The sequence below is a fragment of the Chiloscyllium plagiosum genome, unplaced genomic scaffold, assembly GCF_037043375.1.
Source record: "Chiloscyllium plagiosum isolate Xiang-an unplaced genomic scaffold, Cpla_swu_hap1 HiC_scaffold_4, whole genome shotgun sequence".
In the NCBI taxonomy this organism is placed as follows: Eukaryota; Metazoa; Chordata; class Chondrichthyes; order Orectolobiformes; family Hemiscylliidae; genus Chiloscyllium; species Chiloscyllium plagiosum.
In genome coordinates this window covers 63,167,954-63,194,222 of record NW_028270142.1, presented here as the reverse complement: position 1 = coordinate 63,194,222, position 26,269 = coordinate 63,167,954, and the positions used below count along the sequence as shown (strand labels likewise).

The following is a 26,269-nucleotide window of genomic DNA, read 5'->3' as shown; positions in this document are numbered from 1 at the left end:
ATACTAATCTGAAGCCCATCCCACCTACACTATTCCATTGTATGTCCATTTGCCTGTCCAATGACGACTTAAATGCACTTAAACTTGGCGAATCTACTACCGATGCAGGCAAAGCATTCCATACCCTTACTACTCTCTAAAGAAACTACCTCTCACATCTGTGTTATACCTATCTCCCCTCACTTTAAAGTTGTCCCCTCGTGTTTGCCATCCCCATACTTAGAAAAAGGCTCTCCCTGTCCACCCTATCTAACCCTCTGATTATCTTGTATGTCTCTATTAAGTCACCTCTCAACCTTCTCTCTAACGAGAACAGCCTCAAGGCCTATAGCCTTTCCTCGTAAGACATTCCTTCCATACCAGGCAACATCCTAGTAAATCTCCTCTGCACCTTTTCCAAAGCTTCCACATCCTTCTTATAATGCGGTGACCAGAACTGTACACAATTGACCAGAACTGTACACGATCGACAGTGTAATTACTACTAAATAGTCTTCCTGACTCTGTCGCTGAAAGTGTTGTGTCTCACTGTTTCAGATTTGAATTGTTAGATATTTTAACAAGTTATAACTTCAAATTTTGTTTTCTCTTTCCTAGTGTTTTTCACTTTACTTCTCTTTCTATGTCCATTCTTTCTTCCTGTCTTTATTTCTCTGCCTATGCCTGATTTGGCATTGAATTCACCCACTCCATTTTACACTACCTTCTCAGTTTTTGTGCTGTTAATTTAACCAATTCAACTACTAGGGTGTTAAGGCTATAGATATACTAATACTGGAAAATATATTTGTTTTACACTATTAGTTGTAGAGTTTTATTGTGGTCAGAATAGTCTTCTACAGATGTTTTGGAAATTTTGAAGACTATTGTTGCTGTTTGTGTTTCTTTTTCCACAGTTCCAAATCTGTAGATGCCAGTCCACTAATTGAAGCTGAGAGTCGGAAAATACTCCTGAAACTTTTGTCTCACGCCATGCCAATTATTAAAGCCGAATGTTATCGCTGCTGTTTAAAACTCGTGAAGGTGGGAAGAAACAGCTTCATCTGTTAACTACCTGTAGATGTTACTTTCACTACTTATGCAATTAAGAGAAAGCAAAATAAGTATATGAGGGAGAAAGGATTGGAAGATTTGTTGATTAGACGAGTTAGTGGGAGGATCCTCATAATAAGCAGCAAGAATATCAATTACAGGATAGTTTGTTTCCATGTTGTAAAACTCTAAACCTTGTTCGAGAGTTTTGCATTTTGGCAGAAGATGAGGCCAGGATGATTAAAGTGCATATCAAGTCTACAGAAAAGGAGGACAGTCTGAACAAGGCAGGACAGAGAGTGACCATCAGCCACACTTCCTTTCAGACTTTGAGAGATTCGGGTTGATGAATAAGGATGGTAAAGATTGTTGGTAGGAGGCTTGGGCATTGAAAAACTGAGTCTGCTGGTTATGTAGTATGAAGATAACTCGAACCTTAATACTGTGTTTTGAACGTTTTGCTGAGTTCGCTGTGAAGAATGAAAATGAGGGGATTTTTTTTCAGTCCATAATAAATATTAGATAAACTTGAACCAGTAAAAGAGCTTGGGGCTGAGTCTACCAAAGCTGAGGTGAAGATATAAATTAAATTTGTATGACCATTTTTAGGACATGTCAAGAACTTCACTGTCAAGGAATGACCTTTTTAAAAATAGTGACTTAATTTAATAATTTGTGCATAGGAAGCCACAAATGCAGCAATACAATAAATGAATAATCTATTTCTGATGATGGTGACGGTGGCCCAAAAACCACAAGTCTTCCAAAGCATTTCCTCAGTGTGTTATGATTTATTTGCACCCACCTATACAAGGAGACAGGTGTTATTCTTATTTTCATCAAATATATGGTATTTTTAAGAGTGTAGTATTCCACAACACTGCATTTATGGTGCCAGCCCAGCTAGTCCAGGCCTTCTTAAATTCACTTGTAACTACTAGCATTTAGCTAAAATAAGACTAGCTTTGAACTGCAGAATGGTTAATGGATTACTATTAATATTATTCTTAATGTACACAGAATGGGAGATGGATTTAGCATAAAATTTGTGGGTAAATAGACTACATATTTCTTCTTAAGCCTATTTCTGAAATACCATTGACTTGCAATTATTGAAATGCAGAATTGGTTTTGAAACACTCATAATTTTTAAAACTTTTTTCTTCTGAAGGTTTGCCTTCGAATCCACAATGTTATCAAGCCAGTGTTATCAAGTTCTAATGGTATTAATTTCCTTCTCCATGCCTGGGTTTTGTATGAAATAGGTACATTCGGCCTACAGGATCCAAATCAACAGGTAGCTATTTAGATTGTTTAATATGTACAAAGAAATGCTACTTTCGTTTAACCCGCTAGTCCATGTCTTTTGTCCCTCTTTTATTTCTTTAACCATTCCACTCTATACTTTCTCTATTCTGTCCAATTCTCTACCACATTATGAGCCTTAATTTATCAAGTTGGTCTAGAAACATAACTGATGAAGCATTGGAAATGAGGTTGTAATTATTTGTAAAGCCTGAAAGTGAGACAGGAAGGGGTTAAATGAAGAGCTGGAAGCTGGGGGAGCAAATTACTGATGAGAACAATAATTTAATTTAAACAGAAAAAAAAGTTAATAATTGATAGGAACTGGAGGAAGCTGTAAAGATTATTTCATTATTGATTACTGTTAAGTTTGTTTTTAAGAGGAGAGGATTTGTGACTTAATGGAAAAAAAAGTAAAGATAAACTATTTCTTGCGTAAAATCTAAGGATTAGAAACATGAATGCTGGATACTCAGAGATGTGTCGACACCTGAAAAGAGAAAAGAAGTCTAACATTTTTGCAATTTTCATTATTTTCTGTTTTTACTTCAAATTTTCAGCATTTGGAGTTTTTCTTTATTTGTCCTCCACATAGGTCGCTGTGACATACAAGGCCATAAATCAGTTTTCAATTATTTATGGATTTATTAATATTTTATTGAATTTGCACAAGGAGTTTACAGATGCTTTCACTTATACATTATTTTCAGAGTAAAATGTTCAGAGATGCTATTTGGTTGGGTGACAGACCTGTGAAGAAGCAGTAATGTATGGAAAGTTACAATGTTTGCGATGCACAAACACGTATTCTGACAGCCACTTGCTTTACTTGCTGGCCTTTGTTTACAGAATTTAGCGATGATCGAATTTCTGATAAGCAAAAACTTACTTTAACTCACCAGCAATAATATCCTCCATTCTGTTCCACATAAGTTCAGCTTTTATCTCATGGTCTTCTGCAAAATTTATGTTCCATCCTCTCCATGTCATTGATTCAAAATCTTCCTCCTCCTGTGCAGGTGTCTCTTATTACTTTATCTTCCACATGCTTACATTCTGCAGCTTTATGTTCCAGAATTTGCCCTCTGTTTGATGTTTGGTTTTCTTTGTGCCTCCGTTCAGCCATTGCAGCAGTACCTTCCACCATCTTCATCTTGCAAATCTTAGAGCCACACAATTGTTAAGATGCAGCATGAGTCAATTCAGCCCATTTTCCTCAGTAAATATCCTCGATTATGTCAGATCTTTCCCTTGTCTCAAAAGCTTTCTTGAAGCTTACTTTTTTCTATATTAGCTCAGCTTGGATTTATTGGTTCATTTGCCAGGGATATGTACATTTTTAAAAGAATTTACCTTTAACAGCAGATGTTACTGTATTGTCTTACAGGTGAACAGTGCAGCAAAAGAAATACTTATTTACTTACTGCAGAGCCGCCTGATAATGAGCACTTTCAGCTGGAATAAGTTAATTGAAGCGTTATATCCTGTGATTCCAATATTGCAGGTAAATTGTAACTACAAAATTGTGAAACAGTACTCTAATAGCGTAAGAGGAGTAGCATTGTTTTTTAGCAAAAATGAATTTTAGACATGTTACAGTAGATACATTTTAATGTAGTGCCTTTTCCTCCCGATTTTTATTCGACACATAATTTATCTGTGATCTGGGGATAGCAACAGCATGGAGTCTTCTTTCAATATGGTATACTATTTGACCAAGCAAATAATACTTCTAACTTATAACCAATATATTTGTGCACAAAAGCACTAATATATTAAAATACTAGACTTTTCCTGAATTCCAATTATTGGACAAATTGCCTTGTATAAACCTTTGAAGGGTTAAAGTTGTCAAAATGAAAGTCCAGTTCAGTATCATTCTATTCATACTGGAAAATACAATATCTCAGATTTTAGAAACAGTTAGCAAAAATAACATTTTTAAATATATTCTCAGGTACTGTTTAAATTCCTGAGTATCTAGAATATTTTCCACTTTATTCAGAACCTGTCACATGCTTAAAATTTCAGTCGAGAATAGTTGGTGCTATAGCAGTGATGATTAAACTGTAGCCTTGTCATTTTTTACCTCTTCATTGATCCTTCATGCTCATGTGTTGTTATCAAGTGACACCAAGATCTGAAAAGGTCAGTTGTAATTAATATCCCTACAGAACATTGTACATCGGTGACATTGTTTCCTGGACCTTGGGTGAAAAGAAGGTTTATCATGCAGCTTCTCTTTCATGTGTGTGCAAGAAATCACCATCAAAATAATATAAAATGTCTGTTTCATTGCCTTTTAATAGGTAAACTTCATCCATTTTAACAAAGTTAGTTTGTCAAGTGCACATCATCATCATCCGAGTGCACATCATCATCACATCTCTGACCACCATGTATGTAGGACGATTAAACCTCTCGCGCTTGCTGCGTTGTTCAATTAATTCCATTTACCCATATTTGCTGCATATTCTACAATATCCTTACCAAACAAGAGTGTCTTAACCAAACCCATCCAGAAATTATCAATTCACTCAGGGTACATGATCTTTTGGAATCTTAATTCAACTCTTCCCGATCAGTTGTATGTGCAAAGTCCTAAATGACCCTGCTCAATTTTTAAGGTTGTGTTGTTTTGATTTGAATTCACCTGTAAATGAAAATCTATACCTTGTGTCAACTCTATTGGTTCCCTTAAACATTTTTAAATGCTTTCTTTATGCAAGTAAATAAAGGGTAACTTTATGCAACCCTTCTTTGTAATTCAACCTTTTCAATAACAAAAGCTTTCTTGGAAATTTGTGCTACACTCAGTCCAAGTCCAGTATACAAATATAAAAATCATGGGCAGAAGTAGGTAATTGACTCTTTTTGAGCCTCCTCTGCCATACAGTAGGATAATAGCTGATATGTTTGTATTTCAAATTCCATATTTCCCCCTTGCCCTGATGACCTTAAATTCGTGTAAGGGAAAGGAATAAATCAAACCTACATTTAAAAATATTCAGTGACTCTCCACCACCTGCTGAGGCAGAGAGTTCCAACATCTCTCGACTCGGAGAAAAAAAACTATTCGTCACATCTGTCCTAAATTGGTAACCCCTAGTTTTGAAATAGTATGTCCTATTTCTGGACGTGTTCATAAAAGGAAATAATCTTTTCACGTCTAACTTGCCAAGACTATTCAGGAATATCAGGACAACTAGGACACCTACCATAGACTCCTACTTATTGATTACGGCTCTGCCTTCAACTCCCTTTCAGACTGATCTCAAAACTTTGAGACCTGGGTCTCAGCTCCATCCTTTGCAACTGGATCCTCAGCTTCCTGATCCATAGACCACAATCAGTGGAGATAGACAACTGCATCTTCTCCATGATAACCTTCAACACTGGAAACCCCCAAGGATGCATTCTCAGCCCCCTACTGTACTCCCTGTGAACCCACGACTATCTAGCTAAATTCCAAATGAACGCCATCTATACGTTTGCTAGCGACACCACTGTAGTAGAACAAATATCAAACAACGATGCATCAGAATACCGAAAGGAGATAGAGGGCTTGCTGCATGGTACCATGATAACAACCTCTCTCAATGTCGGCAAAACAAAGGAACTGATCATTGACTTCAGAAAGAAAGGAGGAGAACACGCCCCGTTCAACATTAACAGAGCAGAGGTTGGGCGCATCAAGTTCCTAGGATTGACAATAATCGACAATCTGCCCTGGACTTCCCATGTAGATGCGACGGTGAAGAAGGTGCAACAACGCCTCCTCTTCCTCAGAAGGCTTAGGAAATTCACCATGTCCATAAAAACCCTCACCAACCTTTACAGATGAACCATCGAAAGCATACCGTCCGGGTGCATAATAGCCTGGTACAGCAGCTGCTCTGCCCAGGACCATAAGAAGCTACAGAAAGTTGTGTAAACAGCCCAGACCATGGAAGTCAACCTTCCATCTATGGACTCCATTTACACTTTGCTTTGTAATGGAAAGGCTGCCGACATCATCAAAAGCCCCTCCCACCCCGGTAATACTCTCCTCCAACCTCTTCTGTCGGAAGATGCAGAAGCTCAAACACATGCACCAACAGGTTCTACCGTTATTAACTTTGAATAATGTTGATTTGTTTCTTGCACCTCCTGTACAATGTAACCTGTATGCCTCCCTCTAAGCACATTCTGATCTGTTATGTCCTTGCTTACTATCATCTGCCTGTACTGCTTGCAAATGAATCTTTCTGCTGTACTTAGGTACACGTGACAACAATAATTCAAATTCAAAATTCATATATTCTTCAGTGAAATGATCCCTCAAAAAACTCTTTCCTCATAAGACAATTTGCTGATTCCAGGGATCAATCTATGAAACCTACTGTGAACCAATGCATCAATATCCTTTCTTTAAAATAAGAGACTCAAACTACAGAGTATTTGAGATGTTACATCACATATGAAGCATAATACCTTTATCAACAAAGTCAGAAATTGCTGGATAAACTCAGCAGGTCTGGAAGCACTTCTGAAGAGAAAACAGAGTTAATGACTGTTCTTCGGAACTGTATTCTTTTGTGAACTGTGGTGCTGACAACTACATATGCATTCAAAGTTTGTGAGAAGATTTGTAGCTCGGGTGCTCGTTGTTGTGGTTCTGTTCACCGAGCTGGGAATTTGTATTGCAGATGTTTCGTCCCCTGTCTAGGTGACCTCCTCAGTGCTTGGGAGCCTCCTGTGAAGCGCTTCTGTGTTGTTTCCTCTGGCATTTATAATGATTTGTATCTGCCGCTTCCGGTTGTCAGTTCCGGCTGTCCGCTGCAGTGGCCGGTATATTGGGTCCAGGTCGATGTGCTTATTGATTTGAATCTGTGGATGAATGCCATGCCTCTAGGAATTCCCTGGCTGTTCTCTGTTTGGCTTGTCCTATAATAGTAATGTCACAAAACGACACGACCAGCTATCCTTAGTAGCCACAAAATCAGATGACAAGCAACATGAGTTTGACTGGGACAACACTACTATTATAGGATAAGCCAAACAGAGAACAGCCAGGGAATTCCTAGAGGCATGGCACTCATCCACAGATTCAATCAATAAGCACATCGACCTGGACCCAATATACCGGCCACTGCAGCGGACAACTGGAACTGACAACCGGAAGCGGCAGATACAAATCACTATAAATGCCGGAGGGATAATCACAGAAGCGCTTCACAGGAGGCTCCCAAGCACTGAGGATGTCACCTAGACAGGGGACGAAACGTCTGCAACACAAATTCCCAGCTCGGCGAACAGAACCACAACATACGCATTCCCACACAGAGTCTGGTCGAGGTTTTTTACAAGCTGAAGTTTAATTTCCTCATTTTCATATCTGCAATACATGTCAGTGTTCCATTAGACTTAACTATTCTCCATGTGCAAACTATTAACTTTTAATATTTGTATTCTAACTGAGAGTAACTTTTTCAAGAATGGAAGCTTTAATTCCTTTTTCTTCCACAACTCATAGTCTTCTCCATTGAGAAAATGTTTTGATTTCTCTTTCTCCAATCCTTTTGGATGACCATGTAATTTGAGAGTTTTACTGCATGCCCTGATAAATGCCCATTAGGGTTGGCTACATCACAGACAATTTGCAGATGAAGTTTTTTGAGTACCTGCTTTTCAGTCATGAAAGGGGATTGTTACAGTTTTGAGGTCTTCCCATGCCTTGTTACAATGTGCTTTTTCCAGGGGTTTGCATCAACTGAAGATCCACTAGGAAAATGCATCCTTGCACTGAGTGAACCATGCAATGAAGACACAGCTGGCATTCTGTCACGCACAGCCAGGATTCGTGCATCTCTTCGACTTTTTATGAGCAAGCTGCATTTGTAAGCATACTGTAATTTATTTTAAAATAAGCCACTCTCTTTAGCATTGAACTGAGATGCAGCTAGTACGTTTCATCAAGTTAGAAAATGCAAGCAGTTGCATTCACGACATCGTGCCAGTGTCAGTACAGTTTGATGAAGGGCAAGTCGTGCTTCACATACTTGCTGGGGTTCGTTCAGATTGTAGCCAGTAAGAGGGCTAATGGGAATCCAGTGGATGTGGTGAAATTGAGGACTGCAGATGCTGGAGATCAGGGTCGAAATTAGAGTGGTCTTGGAAACACATAGCAGGTCAGGCAATATCCAAAGAGCAGGAAAATTGATGTTTCGGGCAAAAGCCCTTCATCAGGAATGAGCATTCCTGATAAAAGGCTTTTGCCTGAAACGTTGATTTTCCTGCTCCTTGGATGCTGTCTGACCTGCTGTGCTTTTCCAGCACCACTCTAATTTTGATCCAGTGGATGTGCTCTAGTTAGACTTCCAAAAGGCATTTGACAAGGTGCTGAGTAAAAGACTGATCCAGAAGGTTAGGTGAAGAGTATTGGCTTGGATCGAATACTGACTGGCTGGCTGACTGACTGACAGAAAGCAGAGGGGCAGGATAAATGGGTTCTTCTTGAACGGTGGTCTGTAACTAGTGGGCTGCTACAGGGTTTAGTTCTTGGACCGCCATTATTTTTAACCTATATAAACAATCTGCATGCAGGAACGGAGTACATAGCAATACAGGAGCATAGCAAAGTTCACGGATGACACTAAAATAGATGGGAAAGAGGTAGTGAGGAGGAGATAAAGAATTTACAGATGAATATTGATAGGCTAGGAGAATGGGTCAACATCTGGAGGTGAACTTTAATGTGCACCAGTGTGAGGTCCATTTTGACTGGAAAAATAAAAGGGCAAATTATTATTTAAATGGGAGGCAGATTCAAAGCTCAGGGATTTGGGTGTCTTTGTACATGAATCACAGAAAGTGGGTTGCAAGTGCAGAATATAATAAGAAAGGCAAATTGAATCCTAGCATTTATTGCAAAAGGACTGGATTATAATAGTAGTGTTGTAATTACATAAGGTGAGAACATATCAGGAACATTTTGAGGAAGGATGTGGTGCCACTGGAGACAGTTCAGAGGAAGTTCACCAGGTTGATTTCGGGGATGAAAGGGTTGTCATACAACTAACAGTTGAATAGCTTGGGTTTGTACTCGCTGGAGTTTGGAAGAATGAGGGGTGGGATCTGATTGAGGTATATAAAATACTAAAGGGTCTTGATAAGGTGGATGTTGAACAGAAGATTCCCCTTGTGGGACAGTCTCGAACAAGAGGTCATAGATATGGACTGAGAGAAAGTAGATTCAGAATTGAGATGAAGAGAAACTAAATCCCTGAGAGTTGTGAATCTGTGGAACTCTGCCCCAAAGTGCATTGTAGGCAAAATCAATCAACCAGTTCAAGAAAGGAATAGATGTGTGTCTGATGAAAAAGGCTTTGGGGAGCAGGCAGTAAAGTGGAGTTGAGACCAGGATAAGTTGAGTCATGATCTTATAGTTAATGGTGGAGCAGCTCAAAGGGCTGAATTGCCTACCCCTGCTCCTAATTTCTATGTTATTTCAAATTCTTTGGAAATAGCCAGTTACGAACTTCTGAAGTTTCGTCATAATTTAAGTGCAAATTCCTAAAAATACACACGAAAAATTAATCAGTTTTTAAATCAGATCTTCCAATGGATGTCACTTCAAAGAAGACCAAAGAAGGGATATCATAGTTATCTCGGAAAATTATTGTTCCTCAATCAAAATTACAGTATCTGCTTTGCTGTTGTTTGTGTGATCCTGCTGTACACACATTAGCTACTGTTTTGCCAGGATTCTACAGTAGCCTCACTAAAAGATATTGATACTGTGAGGTGAAGTAAGATGAAGGAAGCTTGTGTGGAATATGAATGTTGATGTAGGCCTGGGCTTTTTTTCTGCTGTAAGTTTATTGTAAAAGTACTCTTTGAAGAACCGTCTGCTGAGTAAATGTTCTCAAATTGTATACTTTCTACTTTCTTTATTATGATCTCAAGTCAAAAATGAGTCAGAAGAATTAGCAAGTCAATTTTCTTAGTTGGCTGGTGGGAGAAAAATTAAAGCCGTTAGAATTCAAATTCACACGAGGTAATTCCGACAGTGAAAAGCAGATGCTTGCATGTTATATTTTGGAAATGCATGGTCTTAGATTAAAATCAAACTATTAGCACTCCATTATCATCAACACCTTACTTTTCACCTTCAAGATATCTAACTATAGAAAAGCAGAAAAAAAGTCAGTGGTAAATTCCAGAAGTGAAAGTTATGATATTTATTGTTCTCTCAACATGTTGCACAATTGAGTTCAAAGATGTAGGTTATCACAACAGGATGCATGCTGGCATACAAATCTCCGAAGGCTATCTGAATGAAGTTCCATTACCTGAGCAATGTGTTTAGCCACAGGGCAAGGGAACCTTCAGACCACTTTCAAATAATTGGCATATGGTTTCTACATATCTACATTAACCTGCCAGACTTCTCTGCTGGTAAATGGGGTAATGTGGGAAGTAATATAGGTTGCAGTAAAATTTGCTGTTCTTTCTCTTTAATAGCAATTAGCCATTGTCCTGTCAGCAGATGGATTTACACAGAATTTCCAGTACAGAAACAAATCATTTGGTTTAACTTGTCTACCTTCTGCTTATTCTCCATACAACCTGCACCCACCTTACTTCTTTGAATCCTGTCAATGTGGAATTGAACATTCTAGTTTATTTGCAGAACAAACATACAAAAAGTTGTTTCCGATAGTTGCAGAGATGATGCTTGAAAAACACGACTTTGTACACCAATTGCATATCAACTTTCAAAGTTTAATCACTAAAAGAGAAATATGTTGCAAGGATAAAATTTAAAGGCATTTGGAAATTCACCAATTAGTTGTTGCACAACATCTAGAATTCTAATGACAGTAAAATCATGAGAAGCAATGGGAACAAAATGATATGGCTCCCACTGCAATAGAACATTATAGCACAGTACAGGATTTTCGGCCCTCGATATTGGACTGACCTCTGAAACCAATCTGAAGCCCATCTAATCTAAACTATACCACTTTCATCCATATGTCTATCCATTGACATTTTAAATGCCCTTTAAAGTTAGCGAGTTTGCTACTATTGCAGGAAGGCTTTTCCATGCCGCTACTATAAGTAAAGAAACTACCTCTGACATCTGTCCTATATCTATCACCCCTCCTTGTGCTAGCCATCACCATCCCAGGAAAAGGCTCTCACTGTCTACCCTACCTAACCCTCTGATTATCTTATGTCTCAATTAAGTCACCTCTCAATCTTCTCTCTAATGAAAACAGCTTCAAGTCCCTCAGCCTTTCCTCCTAAGACCTTCCCTCCATAACAGGCGACATCCTAGTAAAGCTCCTCTGAATGCGTTCCAAAGCTTCCACATCCTTCCTATAATGCAGTGACCAGAACTGTATGCGATACTCCAAGTGCAGCCACACCAGAGTTCTGTACAGCTGCAACATGACCTCGTGGCTCCAAAACTCAATCTGTCTACCAATAAAACTAACACGCCTTCTTAACAACTCTATCAGCTTTGGTGGCAATTTTCAGGGATCCATGTACAGGGATCTCTGCTGATCTGCACTCCCAAGAATCTTACCATTAGCCCGGTACTGTTTAATCCTGTTGCTGCTTCCAAAGTGAAACACCTCTCACCTTTCCACATTTGCCACCTCTCAGCCAAGCTCTGCAGCTTATCTATGTCCCTCTGTAACCCGCAACATCCTTCTGCACTATCCACAACTGTACCGACCTTAGTGTCATCTGCAAATTCACTAATCCTTCCTTCTATGCCCTTATCCAGGTCACTTATAAAAATGACAAACAGCAAAGGGCTCAAAATAGATCCTTGCAGTACATCACTAGGAAATGAACTTTAAGATGAACATTTCCCATCAACCATTACCCTCTGTCTTCTTTCAGCTAGCCAATTTCTGATCCAAACGACTAAATCACCCTTAATCTCATGCTTCCATATTTTGTGCAAAAGCCTACCATGGGGAACCTTATCAAATGCCCTATTGAAATCCACATACACCACATCAACCACTTTACCCTCATCCACCTGTTTGGGCATCTTCTCAAAGAACTCAATAAGGTTTGTAAGGCATGACCTACCCTTCAAAAAACCGTATTGACTATCCTAATGAACTTATTTTTTTCTAGATGATTATAAATCCTATCTCTTATAACCTTTTCCAGAACTTTACCCATAACTGAAGTAAGGCTCATTGCTCTATAATTACCAGAGTTGTCTCTACTCCCCTTTTTGAACAAGGGAAGAACATTTGCTATTCTCCAGTCTTCAGGCACTATTCCAGTAGACAATTAAGACAGAAAGATCAAAGCCAAAAGCTCTGTACTCTCCTTCCTGGATTCCCAGAGAATCCGAGGATAAATCCCATCTGGCCCAGGAGACTTAGTATTTTCACACTTCCCAGAATTGCTAATACCTCCTTCTTGTGAACCTCAATCCCATCTAGTCCAGTAGCCTGTATCTCAGTATTCTCCTCGACAACATCGTCTTTTCCCAGTGTGAATACTGAAGAAAAATATTCATTTAGCATTTCCCCTGTCTCATCTGACTCCACGCACAACTTCCCACTACTATTCTTGATTGGCCCTAATCTTACTGTCGTCATTCTTTTATTCCTGATATACCTATAGAAAGCCTTAGGTTTTCCCTTGATCCTATCTGCCAACAACTTCTCATGTCCCCTCCTTGCTCTTCTTAGCTCTCTCTTTAGGTCTTTTGTGGCTAACTTATAACTCTGAATCACCCTAATTGAGCCTTCACGTCTCATCCTAGCATAAGCCTTCTTTTTCCTTTAGTAAACCACAGCTCCCTCGCTTGACAATTTCCTGACCCAGCCTGACAGGTACATACTTACCAAGGACACGCACTAGCTGTTCCTTGAATAACCTCCTCATTTCAATTATGCCCATCCCCTGCAGTTTCCTTCCCTATTCTAGGCACCCTAAAACTTGCCTAACTGCATCATAATTGCCTTTCCCCCAACTATAACTCTTGCCCTGTGGTATGTACCAATCCCTTCCCATAGCTAAAGTAAACTTAATCGAATTGTGGTCACTATCACCAAAGTGCTCACCTACCTCCAGATCTAACACCTGGCCGGGTTCATTACCCAGTACCAAATCCAATGTGGTCTCGTCTCTTATTGGCCTGTCTACATACTGTGTCAGGAAACGCTCCTGCACACGTTGGACAAAAACTGACCCGTTTCAAGTACTCAAACTATAGAATTCCCAGTCAACATTTGGAAAGTTAAAGTCCCCCATAACAACTACCCTATCACTTGTGCTCAACAACGATCAAACAGCACTGTCATTCAGGGCTGAAACTACAACTCATCTCAAAGAATAGTTGCATCTTTTCCATAGCCATTAAAAGAAATTTACTGGGATGGAAATAGTTGATACAATGTAAACATGTAGCCAGATATGATTTATAGTATTAGTTTATTTCCCCATCAATTTATTACAGAAATGGTACATTGAAGCAATGTTAGCTTCTGTTTTGACAGGGAGGTTATCTATTTTATTCCGCAATCTAATATCTTCTGAATGCGTTTGTTACAGTGCCAGATATCTATGGTGAGACTATATGGAGTGTCAACCTTTAATGGTTCTTTGGCAGCAAGTGTTTATGGCACTTGCCTGTAGTATACAGGAACACTTTGAACATGAAACATTTGTGGAAATTAGTCATTTGTTTTGCTTAAGTGGAAAGGTTATGTCACTATGAATCTGCAAGTGTTGTCAATCAATCAACCCCCAACTGAGTCATTGTCATGGATGTTATCTCAGTTGATCTACGTCACCTTGCATGAACACAACTAATGATCACTAGTCACTTCTCTGGTTTGGCTGTTTTGTTTTAGTGCAACTGCTGACAGTATTTAGGGATCGCTGCAAAGGGATTTATGGGAACCTGATTGAATTAATTACCTTTTGTTAAGATGAATGTTGTTCTGGTACTAGATTTAGCCTGTAACCATACCTTTGAGGAGGTGGGCAGGCTACACAAGTATCTGGACAGATTAGGAGAGTGGGCAAAAAATTGGCAGATGGAATGTAATATGGGAAAGTGAGAGGTCATGCACTTTGGTAGGAAGATTAGAGGCATGGACTCTTTTCTAAATGCGGAGAAAATTCAGAAGTCTGAAATGCACGGAGACTTGGGAATTCTAGTCCAGGATTCTCTCAAGGTAAACTTGCAGATTGAGTCAATTGTTAGGAGGACAAATGCAATGATGGCATTTATTTTGAGAGGACTTGAAGAGAAAAGCAGGGATGTACTTCTGAGGCTCTGTAAGGCTCTGGTCAAACCACATTTGGAGTATTGTGTGCAGTTTTGGGCCCCATATCTCAGGAAGGATGTACTGGCCCTGGAGCATATTCAGAGGAGGTTCATGAGAATGGTCCCAGGAATGAAAAGCTTAACATATGAGGAACTTTTGAGTATTCTGAGTTTATACTTGATGGAGTTTAGAAGGATAAGGTGGGCTGTAATTGAAACATTCAGAATACTGAATGGCCTGGACAAAGTAGATGTTGGGAAGATGTTTCCATTGGTAAGAAAGACTAGGACCCGAGGGCACAGCCTTCGAGTAAAGAGAAGACGTTTTAGAACAGAGATAAGGAGAAACGTCTTCAGCCGGAGAGTGGTGAATCTATGGAATTCATTGCCACAGAATGCTGTGGAGGTCAGGCCATTGCTTGTATTTAAGATTGAGATTGATAGGCCTTGAGTATCAAGGGGTGTCAAGGGTTATGGGGAGAAAGTGGGATAATCGGGTTGCGAAACTTATCAGCCATGATTGAATGGCGGAGCAGACTCTGGATTGAATGGCCTAATTTCTGCTCCTATGTCTTATGGGTTTATGATCTTAATTTTAGCACTTCTTGCTTTCTCAGCAAAATTCTGAATAATCTTTTTAAATGGATTCTGTACCTAGAGATGACCAACTCTGGTTCAAAATGGAGCTGCAGCTTTTCCTTTAAATGTTCATTGCTTTTCTGTTCCAGAAATTGGGATCCCTTGCTTTTTGGGCTTATCTAGGTTGGAGGGTTTGAAATGCTTGGGCTTGATCTTCACCTTGAGCTGGAAAATAAAAAGCATGTCTTTGAGCGGTAGAGTCAGCTGTTCAATCTAAATTGTCCCATTCCAAGTTTCATCTCCTTGAGAATCCTCGGGCAAAAGTCACCAAGGCAACTAACATATCCCCACCGAGGTGTTTCACATGGCGGACCATTTGTCACTGGACGGCTGGATTTGCTACTAAGCTGATACTTGATACTGGTGCCTTTGAAAAAAGGAGAAATCAAGGAAATACTGTTCAAAGTGATAGAGAATAACAATGGTGTGCAGAATTCAACTAAACCTACTTTGTCTGCCCTTCTCAAGTTTTTGTCCAGTCCTGTTTTGAGCAATAGTATTGATTCTTGCAAGTTTTGTGAAGGTTTGTAGCTCAGGTTGAGGTTTGGGTGTAGGTTTGCTCATTGAGCTGTAGGTTTGATATCCAGACGTTTCATTACCTGGCTAGGTAACATCATCAGTGACAACCTTCAAGTGAAGCGAAGCTGTTGTCTCCTGCTTTCTATTTATATGTTTGTCCTGGATGGGGTTCCTGGGGTTTGTGGTGATGTCATTTCCTGTTTGTTTTCTGAGGGGTTGATAGATGGTATCTAGATCTATCTGTTTGTTTATGGCGTTGTGATTGGAGTGCTAGGCCTCTCGGAATTCTCTGGCATGTCTTTGCTTTGCCTGTCCCAGGATAGATGTGTTGTCCCAGTCGAAATGGTGGTTTTTTTCCCTCCGTGTGTAGGGCTACGAGTGAGAGAGGATCGTGTCTTTTTGTGGCTAGCTGGTGTTCGTGTATCCTGGTGGCTAACTTTTTTCCTGTTTGTCCTACGTAGTGTTTGTGGCAGTCCTTGCATGGAATTTTGTAGACGATGTTGGTTCATTGATTGCCTTGCTAGCTGGTACATAATAGATCACAATATTTTTCTGTGTTGGGAAAATAAACATGATTCTTCTTGCTAATTCAGGTTCTTGTTAATAATCACCTAAATTTGTGTCCTTTGGTTACTATCATACTACCACTGGGAACAATGGGCAGAATCTTCACAGCCCTTGAATGATACTGGTAATGCAGGTCAGATGTGAAAAACGTTGATTTTCAGCTTGAGGTTTTAACAGCCAGATAAGAAACTTGCTAGTAAGAAGCGAAAGGCGTATTTACATGGAATAAAATCTCATAATTAACTATTATCACCTCATTTATATGCAGTTTGCTATTTTACCAGGCAGTGGAGAGAGGATGAACAGTGACCGCTTCTAATATGAAAGTCTGAGTGGGTACCTAGCTGCTCCAGTTTGTCATTTGTTCCTCCAGCTCACTTCTTGCTCCTCTAAGCATTGACCAGCATTCCCCAACATCTCAGGACACACTCCATGGGTAGCAACAATCTCTTTCCTTCATCCAAGGCGTATGGCACCAGACAAGCACCAACCTCATAACATTATCACAGCACATCACTGTCTCAGATCAATTACAGTTCAAAACAGTAAAATTCTGTACTGTACTTTGGAGTGCACTGAAACCTTTCATTGTAATACTGCTGCCAGACTACTTTGCACAAAGGAAAAACACCTCTCAACAATGGAACAGGTGGATTTCGAGGCTCTAAGTTTGCTGTCTTAGCATGTACTCACTCACTTTGCTTTTGCATGGATGCTCACACCTCTGTTTTGGGGGTGTTCTGAAGGGTGGGGGAGTGAGGTGGATGCTTTGCTGTATGGCACTGTGTCATTCAATGTCACACCTGCAACATATGCCTACAGTATACACAGCAAACACACTATCTGTCATTTGACCAAATGCCCATGTCTCAAAGTGTAAGAGGAATAATCGGCAGTTAAGTCAATGGGAACTGTAATTTTTTTTTAAAAAAGGGAACTGTTGTCAGTCAGAGGGTTCTGCCATAAAGAATCAAGAGATCATTCAATTTGAGTCCTGGGCACAGGCAGAGTCAGTCAGCCACTTGGCTGTTCATTGTCAGGTGTTCTGAAGCAATGCAATCTGGGGCTTCGGCTCTGGTTATTTCTGTAGTTTCAGTGCAACCTGTATGGGTATTCGTGATAGGTCAGCTGGGTGGCTGCACTGAGATCAGTTGTAGCTCTGATCCCTCGTCAGTCAGTTCTGTTATTGCAAAGCAATTAATGAAGAGGGGCACACTCACGCCTGTTTATTGGGTGGAAAGGGCTATTTATTCAGGGCTGTGGCTGATAAGCGAATTACGGAAATGAAATGTGGAAATTGAAGGCAGCATGCTACAATGCAGACAGAAGTGGAGGCAACTCGACGTTCATGGACAGGAGACATTAAAGTTCTGCAGACCAAGGTTGCGGAGAAGAGAGATTGTCATCAATAGTCAACACTAACCTTGCTTAGTAGGTGGACAGGCTATCATGGTAGTCAGTGTAGCTAAGCTGTAAGGTCTGGGGCTTGCAGTAAGTTGGGGATAGTGACTTAAATGAAAACGTTGGTTAGGAGTGGGAAGAAACTCATTCTGGTGTAATCTTGGGGCTTTGGAGCAAGGAGAAAAATTGGAGACAAAGTTCTGGGTGATGGGAAGGATGGATGGAGACAGCTTGTTGGGGTAGTTTAGATTAGATTAGATTAGATTAGATTACATACAGTGTGTAAACAGGCCCTTCGGCCCAACAAGTCCACACCGCCCCGCTGAAGCGCAACCCACCCATACCCCTACATTTACCCCTTACCTAACACTACGGGCAATTTAGCATGGCCAATTCATCTAACCTGCACATCTTTGGACTGTGGGAGGAAACTTGGGGAGAACGTGCAAACTCCACACAGTCAGTCGCCTGAGGCGGGAATTGAACTCTGGTCTCTGGCGCTGTGAGGCAGCAGTGCTAACCACTGTGCCACCGTGCCGCCCACAAAGTGTGAGGTAAAAGGAGACTGAGTCTGTTGGGAATACCTGGCGACAGAGCGGAGTCCAGTGCTGACAGTGTCCACCATAAGTTGTGTTCCCACCATTATTTGCTAGATGCAACTGGAACTGGAAAGCTGCTTGGACAAGGTGGGTGGAGTCATTGTCAATTTGATTGGCGAAAGCAGGGAATCCATGACAACTGACTACTAGGAAATTGAAAGGGTATATATATGAAGCATGCTTTTGCAAAATCCAGTTACATTCATTTTCCAATTTCTTCACCCCTCCTAAAATAAGTGAACATAACCATGTTCACAGTTCAAATGCTGGTCAAAAGTGTCCCTTCAATTTTGAAACTTCCAAGGGTGCTGTGGGAACAGAGGGATGTTGCTTCCTCATGTCATTTTGTATTATGATGGATGCTCCTGAATTCAGTGATAAGTTGAATGATTGATGTGGGTCTGGGATGGGAAGGGAAGGTCATGTACTTTTTCTGATGTAATGTGTTGGTTACTCAGCCATTGTGGCACCTTCATCAAATTCTGCTCATCATATTGTGAGCAGAATCGTGATGGAGCAGATAGTAGGGCGCTTAAGTTGTGGGTCTGCTACTTGCAGCACTCTGGAGGTGCCCTCCAATATAGTCCAGATAGAATGTGTCATATCATCCTGGCGTGTTGTGCCCTGTACAAGTGGAGCAGGCAACTAAGTGATACATTTTAGGCACTTGGAGAGTGGAGGTCAGGCTTCCGAAGAGGAAAATGGGAGCATCAGAGAGGAGGAAATCTCCTTGTTAGCAACAGAACTCAGCTACATCAGGCACTGTAAACTAGACAGAATCTGATTGTCACTCTGTTCCAAACAGATGAATGCTGGGTAAAGTGGACAATTTGGAATTTAAAATAGTTGTTGGTAATCATGCCAGCATTTGGTTCGTATTGTGGTGTGAATTGCAGCTTATTTGGTTTTGTTTGTGTTCACTTTGATGGCTATAAATAAAAGCTTATGTTTGGAATTGTCTAGTTTCTTGCTTGTATGTGATGTTCCTTACCGGACAACATCAAGCTGCAGGGATCCAGCGCGTTAGATTGCAACCTCTTGCCTGGGGTGCATCACAGCCTTTTAAGGAAGCCTGGGCAGCAGGGAAACCAGTCCTTTGAGCAGATGAATGCTGTGTGGCAAAATAGAGCTGGAATAGGGTGAACAGGGCAATGGTTAATGAGGTGGGTTTGGTAAGATATGGCAGACTCAGCCTCATGGCAAAAAAGCCTTCAGAGTAGTTGGTGCAACTGACATTTAGCCAAAAATAATGTTTGATTCTATACCTTGTGTCACAGGAAAGACACCTTAATATGATTCATTGGTTAAATAGCCATCCTTTTTATTGGGTTGCTGGAGCACTGGTAGTGTCCCTCTCTCTAAGCTAGATGGTCTAGGTTGCAGTTCCACCTCCCATGTTGGAACAAGTTGAATAAAAATCTTTTTTGCATTTCTTGCCTGATCCATGTAAGTCCCAGATGGCCAGTAGAGGGCACCATGCTCCTTTGCAAGTTCGTTCAACGTTAGTAAACAAAGCCAGGTATGATGTGGGTGACCAAGGATTTCTGCTGTTCACTAACCATTGACTATAAAATCTGAGCCACACTTTGAAGTCTTTTTCAAGAGCGCTTTGATCCATATAGCCATAAAAGCCACCTTGCTGGTTCATTGTTTCCTTGCATTAAGTGCTTCTTCCTCATGAACATTTTTATTTAGGTTTATACTACAGCAAATGTTTTATTAATTGACACCCATGGGACTAGGAGTGTACCGGTTGATCAAGTATTCTTGTTGACCAAGAAATCCACACTAAGTACCAGAAATGTTGGGCAACAGGTGTATGTTTACAGCGTAAATCACTTAAATGATAACTTACCAGCAGAGAGCTTTGTCACTTGTGACCTTAAATGACTATTTGGACATTGTGGAGATCACAAAAGTATAGTAAACCTCTGGTATTTCAGTGTATAACTTGTCAGTTTATCAAGCTTGCCGGTTAAGGCAAAGTTTGCTGTAATTGTTTCTCTGGGCAAAAGAAAACGTGGGAAATTGCCACAAATTCTATTAGATTTTAAAAGGGGAGCATTCACAGAAATTTGCTTTCAAGAACATGTTGATAAAGTTGTGAATTTCTGTGGCTTCAATATACAGCAAAGTGAGAGATGACTTCATGAATAAACGTTGACACCACAAGGAAAAATAATCGTGACTAGTTATTTGTGATAATTCAGATAATTGTTCAAATATAATTTGAGTTGTTGTGGATCAGACAGTTAACTAAACAAATACTATTTTCCGTTGTACCTTCTAGTTTTAATCTCATCATTATCAAAATGGCTGCCTTGAGTCAAAGTATTTCAACTTCTAGTGTATACCAGGCTTCTATTGTACACGTTTAATGTGCATTTGGAATTAACCATGAGCAGCTTTTTTGACAATATAAGCAGAATGCTTTTATGTCAAAGGATATAATTGTTCTATCAATTTGTTCAATAGAGTCCGCTCTGTAGCTCTTACACACTTGATGCCACACCTGGTAAATGAAGAAGATGCCTCCAATAAACTGCCTGTGCTGCAAGGAAGTATATTGAATTATGTGTCTGATTTGTACATATTGGAGAAATCTATTGATTTGCAATTAGACACTGGCAAATCTATTGTCAAGGTGAGGAGCTGCCAATTTTGTTCCTACTTTCAACTACAAAATACAGGATACAAAATGTCTGTTTGTCTCTGTGTTGACCTTTTTTGTGTAGAATATATTTGTATTTAGTTAAATATGTAGTTAGAGGTTAAAGATCTTTTTAGCTAAATAATTCTTAAATATAATGTGAAGTTAAAGGTGAAAGTTCAAGTAATTTATAACATAGTTACTGATCAGAAAGGCCATTCAGCCATTGAGTACTATAACTCCCAATCAACATCTCTGCCTATGAAAATTAACTAAAACAATTATGAAAGTCTTATTCCTTCCACTTTTTGCATTTTGGGGGGCAAAACATGTAAATACTAAATTTTATGATTTAATTTTCTCTTTTGATTCTATTTTCACTTTATTTTTTTTTTCTTTTCCTGACCTTATTTCTCTTCTCCAACTGTTTTGACTACTTTATTTCATACCTTCCTCAGTCCCTACTGCGTTTATCCCCCAGCTGTGAAGTTTTATTGGGTGAAAAAATGCCCTATTCACTTGGGTCCTTGCTGCAAGATTGTAGCAGAAGCTATTTAAGCTGAAGGATGTAGGGTAAAGTTGTGCAGCAGTGTTTGTTTATTGCTGTGTAGGAAACGCAGCCCAAATATTTCTGGAGCTCATTCAGCCAGCCCCTTAATGAAACCAATTATGACAATGTTTTTTCTTGTGCTATATGCAGTGCCTTACTCATGTCTATTAACTTTCATTTGCCACTGTACTTCACGATTACATTCTTTAATTGACACTGCCTTGTTCCTACGGGACTACCTCAGATTTTGCTGCCTAATTTAGTTTGATATTATCTGTCAGTTTAATCATTGAATTTCTAAATCCTATTTATTGTTGTATGTTACGAGCTACAGGTATTTTGATAATAATTGTAGAGACTGTTTACTCACCTATCAGTTAAATAAGTTACATAAACCTACTTCCACCCTACTTTGATCATAAATTCGTTAGGGTGGTATGGTGGCTCAGCAATTAGCATTGTTGCCTCACAGCACCAGGGTCCCAGGTTCGATTCCAGCCTCTGGCGACTGTGGGGAGTTTGCACATTCTCCCCATGTCTGTGTGGGTTTTCTCCGGGTGCTCCGGTTTCCTCCCACAATCCAAAGATGTGCAGGTCAGGTGAATTGGCCATGCTAAATTGCCAATAGTTTAGGTGCATGGGAAATAGTTCTGGGTGGTTACTCTTCAGAGGGTCGGTGTGGACTGGTTGGGCCGAAGGGCCTGTTTCCACACTGTAGGTGATGTAATATATACAGTAGCGCCTCGACTTACGAACTTAATCCATTCTGGGACCCGGTTCGCGAACTGAATCAATTTTCCCATTGTTCGTTTTTTTGCAGAGTCTTTTCTCTTTTTCGTTTCTTGGAGGTTGGTGATGCCACACGAAAACGATCCAGAGAAACTTGTTTTTTTCTTTGTTGCAGAATTTTCCGAAAATGGGACATCACATTGTCATTTAAAATGTTCACCTTCGTTCGTACCTTGAATTTCGTACGTACGTTGAAGCAAAATTCACATACAAATCGGTTTACGAGCAGAATTGTTCGTGAACGGGGTCATTCATATGTCAAGTCGCTACTGTATAAAATATAATTACTGCTTTTTGTCTCACCCAGTGCATGTGGTGGTTCACATATGCACCCAGTTCACATTCTCACTTCTCATTTAGTGAAAGAATCCAAAGTCAGTGGCATAAATGAGACCACAAATTTGGATTGGGTAAAAGAAAGTTGGTCATGATGCATCATCTACCATTATGCAGTTACTTGGGTTGTAAAGCTAAATCTAGGTGGGACATATCTTGAACTTGACTATTCTTTCTCTTTTTAATGTACAACTCTGCTAGCTTCATACTGTCACATTTAAATATCTAACTCAATAAATTTTCAGATTAACATTGTTCTGTTGTTCTTTATGCCGTAGGAAAGCAATGCTTGTAAAGTATGTGAAATCCTGATCTCTGAGACTGTTGACCTGTCTCTTCGTAAATCTGCAGCAGAGCAACTGGCTGTTATGGCACAAGGTAACTGCTTCCTGTGCAGTGATAGCGGTGTTTTTTTAAATAATTGCATCTCATTACCCTGAAACATTAGGCAGTTTTGTTTTTCTGTTTGGTACATTTATTTAAAATATTGCGTTGCAAAGTTGGTTTCTGGAGTTTTTTCAATGCAGTGAAAAAGAATGATGCTCGGATAGGGCTGAATATTATGGCAAATTGCATATTATTTGTCCATCTCTTTTGACCTTTAAGACTTGTTAGCAAAGACTGTAGTAATGGGAATTGCACAGTATTAATAAGTGTGGCATGTACTACTGCCCACTTCATATTAGATTTATTGTTTCATTTGTACTCACTGCAAGCACCAAGTGTAAGGTGGCCTTTTCCAGGCAGAGGGATGAGTAATTGAGAGCATTCCAGCTTATTCCTGATGACTGATAATATGTGAGTAATAAATGTTGATAACATGTGGCAAAATGTCAGTTCTGCCCATGTTCAGCCATGTTGTAAGCAGTACCCAGTTGAAGCTCATAAAGTTTAAAAGAAAACATGATTCAAGAGAGTTAAAAGGAAAGATTCTGGTTATGACTGGAAACAGCAATTACACCAACTCTGCATCTGCTCATTGTTTGCTTTTCTGGATAAAGCCTCAGCATTGCAGACCAGGAAGCCCTGGGTTTGACTTATGATCTGTTATGACTTATCTGATTGCAGCCTGCACAGGTTATTAAGCATTACAAATTCAGTGCTCTTGAATTAACAAAAGTCATACTGATTCAGAATTTCTGTTCCTTTCTGCCATCAGTAATTGTTTGAAGAATAACCATTTGAACCAGCCACACACTATCCTGACTTGGAATTATATTTCTGTTCCTTCAGTGTCACTGGGTCAAATTCCTGAAACTACCTCCCTAATTGCATTTGGGGTCTGTCTACAACAAACCAATTCAAGAAGGATTGAGAATGTTGTGCAGGAAAAGCACAGCAGGTCAAGCAGCATCCGAGGAGCAGAAGAGTCGACGTTTTGCACCCTCATTCCTGATGAAGGGCTTTTGCTCGAAACATCGATTCTCTTGCTTCTCGTATGCTGCCTGACCTGCTGTGCTTTAACAGCACCACACTCTGGACTCCGATCTCTACAATTTGCAGTCTTCACTTTTGCCGATTCAAGAAGGGAGCTCACCACCACTAATGGGCAACTAGGGATAACAACCACCATCATTCTCATCCATGAATGAATAAAATAAAACCCTCAATGAGGAGTTAACTGCCTTCAAGAAGGAAGCAGCAAAGATTGTTTGATAAAAATCACAAAGTTATTAGCTTGATTCCTTTTTGCTACTTCTAATGTATAAAGCACCTCGATTATCCAACATTTGATTGTCTGAATATCGGGTTATCCAGCAAGATCGTTAGGCCCCAATGCTTGGTTAAACTGTTATCCAGCATTCGATTATCCGGAATTCGATTAACTGATTGAAATATACCCCGCCCGTGTCCTTCGGACAATCGAGGTTCCTCTGTAGTAGCTTTTTGTTTCAGATCTTCAGCATTCACAATTTTGTTTATTATTGGTACCTGTGGGCTGAAGAAGAAAAAATTAATCAAAACTTTGAAAGTTAAAAAAATGTCATGAGTTTTCATTATTGATTATACTTGTGGTAGTGCAAGCTTTTCAAACCGGAATGGAACAAGTCCTGTGCAAGCTCCCATCATGGATTAATAGTTGGCAAATTATATTTGTCAAATGAGGTGATAAGTAACAATCATCTCCAACATGAGAACTTCTGACCACCTGTCTATGCTGTTTGGTTGCATCACCATTACTGCATCTCCGACCACAGAAATCAGGAGAGTCACTATTAATTGGTAATTGAACTGCATTAACCACATCACTGTGCTGTGTGGGTGAATGGCTGTGTGGGTGCAGGTACAGTAGCATGGCTTCAACATGCCCCATCCATGCTTTGCATCATTGGCACACTGTAGCTGAAGTGTATACCATGTACAGGATCATCTACAGAGTTTTTTTCTCCTAAATCAACGGCATATTGCCTAGGTCCAGGGCAACAGATGCATGAGAACACAAATGCATCCACTTTTATCTCTAAATGGAGTACTGTCCTGAAATGGCCATGTATCACATTTGCATTATTGTCACTGGGTTAAAATCATGGAACATGTTAATTCATTGTAGGTAATTAACTGATAAAGGAGTGAATTTAGTGCACAGACTGCAGTTGTGCAAGAAGTTAAATCACTGACATTTCCTTGATTAATTAAGGATTTGCAATAAATGCTAGCCTTGCATTGTGATGTCTATACCATGAGTGAATAAAAATGTTTACATATATTTTTCAGATAATATACTTAAAATCAGTATTCACTAACAGATAGAATGATTTAACACAGCAGGAGGTCATTTGATGCATCATATCTGTGCCTATTTTATGTTAAGATATCTAATTAGTTTCATTCCCCTGCTGATTCCCCTTTTACCCTGTAAATTTCTTCCTTTCAAGTATTTATCCAATTATCTTTTGAATAATGCTATTGAATCTGGATCCGATATCCTTTCAGGTAGTCCATTCCAGATCACACCTTGTTTTTATTCAAAATTACTTCTTTTTGGCTTACTTACAGATGCCAAACTCCATGCAGTCTTGAAAAGACAGGGCATCGTAGAAAAGATTGTTTCATTTGCACATGAAAGTGTGCACAGAAATGGAAAGGTATGTAAATCAGGTTCATTCCTTTGTTTTTTGATACTTGCCAATGTGATTGCAGAGTCATGGTTTGTGAAAGATTTTGTATAGTTGGTTTTTAAAATCTTAACTTTCCAATTCTCTGCACAAAAAAAGGAGTTCTCCTTTTGACTTTTGCCCATTTTAAAAGCCTGAATGTTATTTGTTAGTCTATGAAGGGAGTGAAAGCACAACACTGCATGGAGCTACCATCTTAAATGTTTGAGGATGTGTTTGCTAATTGGGATAACTGACAATTGTTGACAGTCCTCAGTTGTCTTGAATTTTTTGAGTGGTTTATTGGACCAGTAAAGAGTCAAATTAAATTGTTGTGTAACCAAAGTTACATGCAGCTCGAAGTAGTTAAGAATGGTAACCATTTTTCTAAAAGATTTTCGTGAACCAGTTAATTGTTTTCAAATATCTGAGAGTTGAAGGTCACTTTTACTGGTATCAAATTTTTAACTCCAAATTTTTAAAACAGAA

The 26,269-nt window shown here is 39.6% G+C and overlaps 1 protein-coding gene across 4 annotated transcripts in view; it reads left to right on the top strand.

The window, feature by feature from the left end:
• The window catches only part of rttn (rotatin), a 218,140-nt gene that overhangs the window by 70,745 nt on the left and 121,126 nt on the right, over positions 1-26,269 (top strand). For all 4 annotated transcript variants that reach the window (XM_087986291.1, XM_087986292.1, XM_087986290.1 and 1 more), the window contains exons 14-20: positions 897-1,023; positions 2,204-2,329; positions 3,725-3,841; positions 8,077-8,216; positions 20,836-21,004; positions 22,964-23,063; positions 25,683-25,771. In XM_087986291.1, coding sequence (XP_087842417.1) covers positions 897-1,023; positions 2,204-2,329; positions 3,725-3,841; positions 8,077-8,216; positions 20,836-21,004; positions 22,964-23,063; positions 25,683-25,771 — 868 coding nt within the window. The remainder of the gene's footprint in view (positions 1-896; positions 1,024-2,203; positions 2,330-3,724; positions 3,842-8,076; positions 8,217-20,835; positions 21,005-22,963; positions 23,064-25,682; positions 25,772-26,269) is intronic.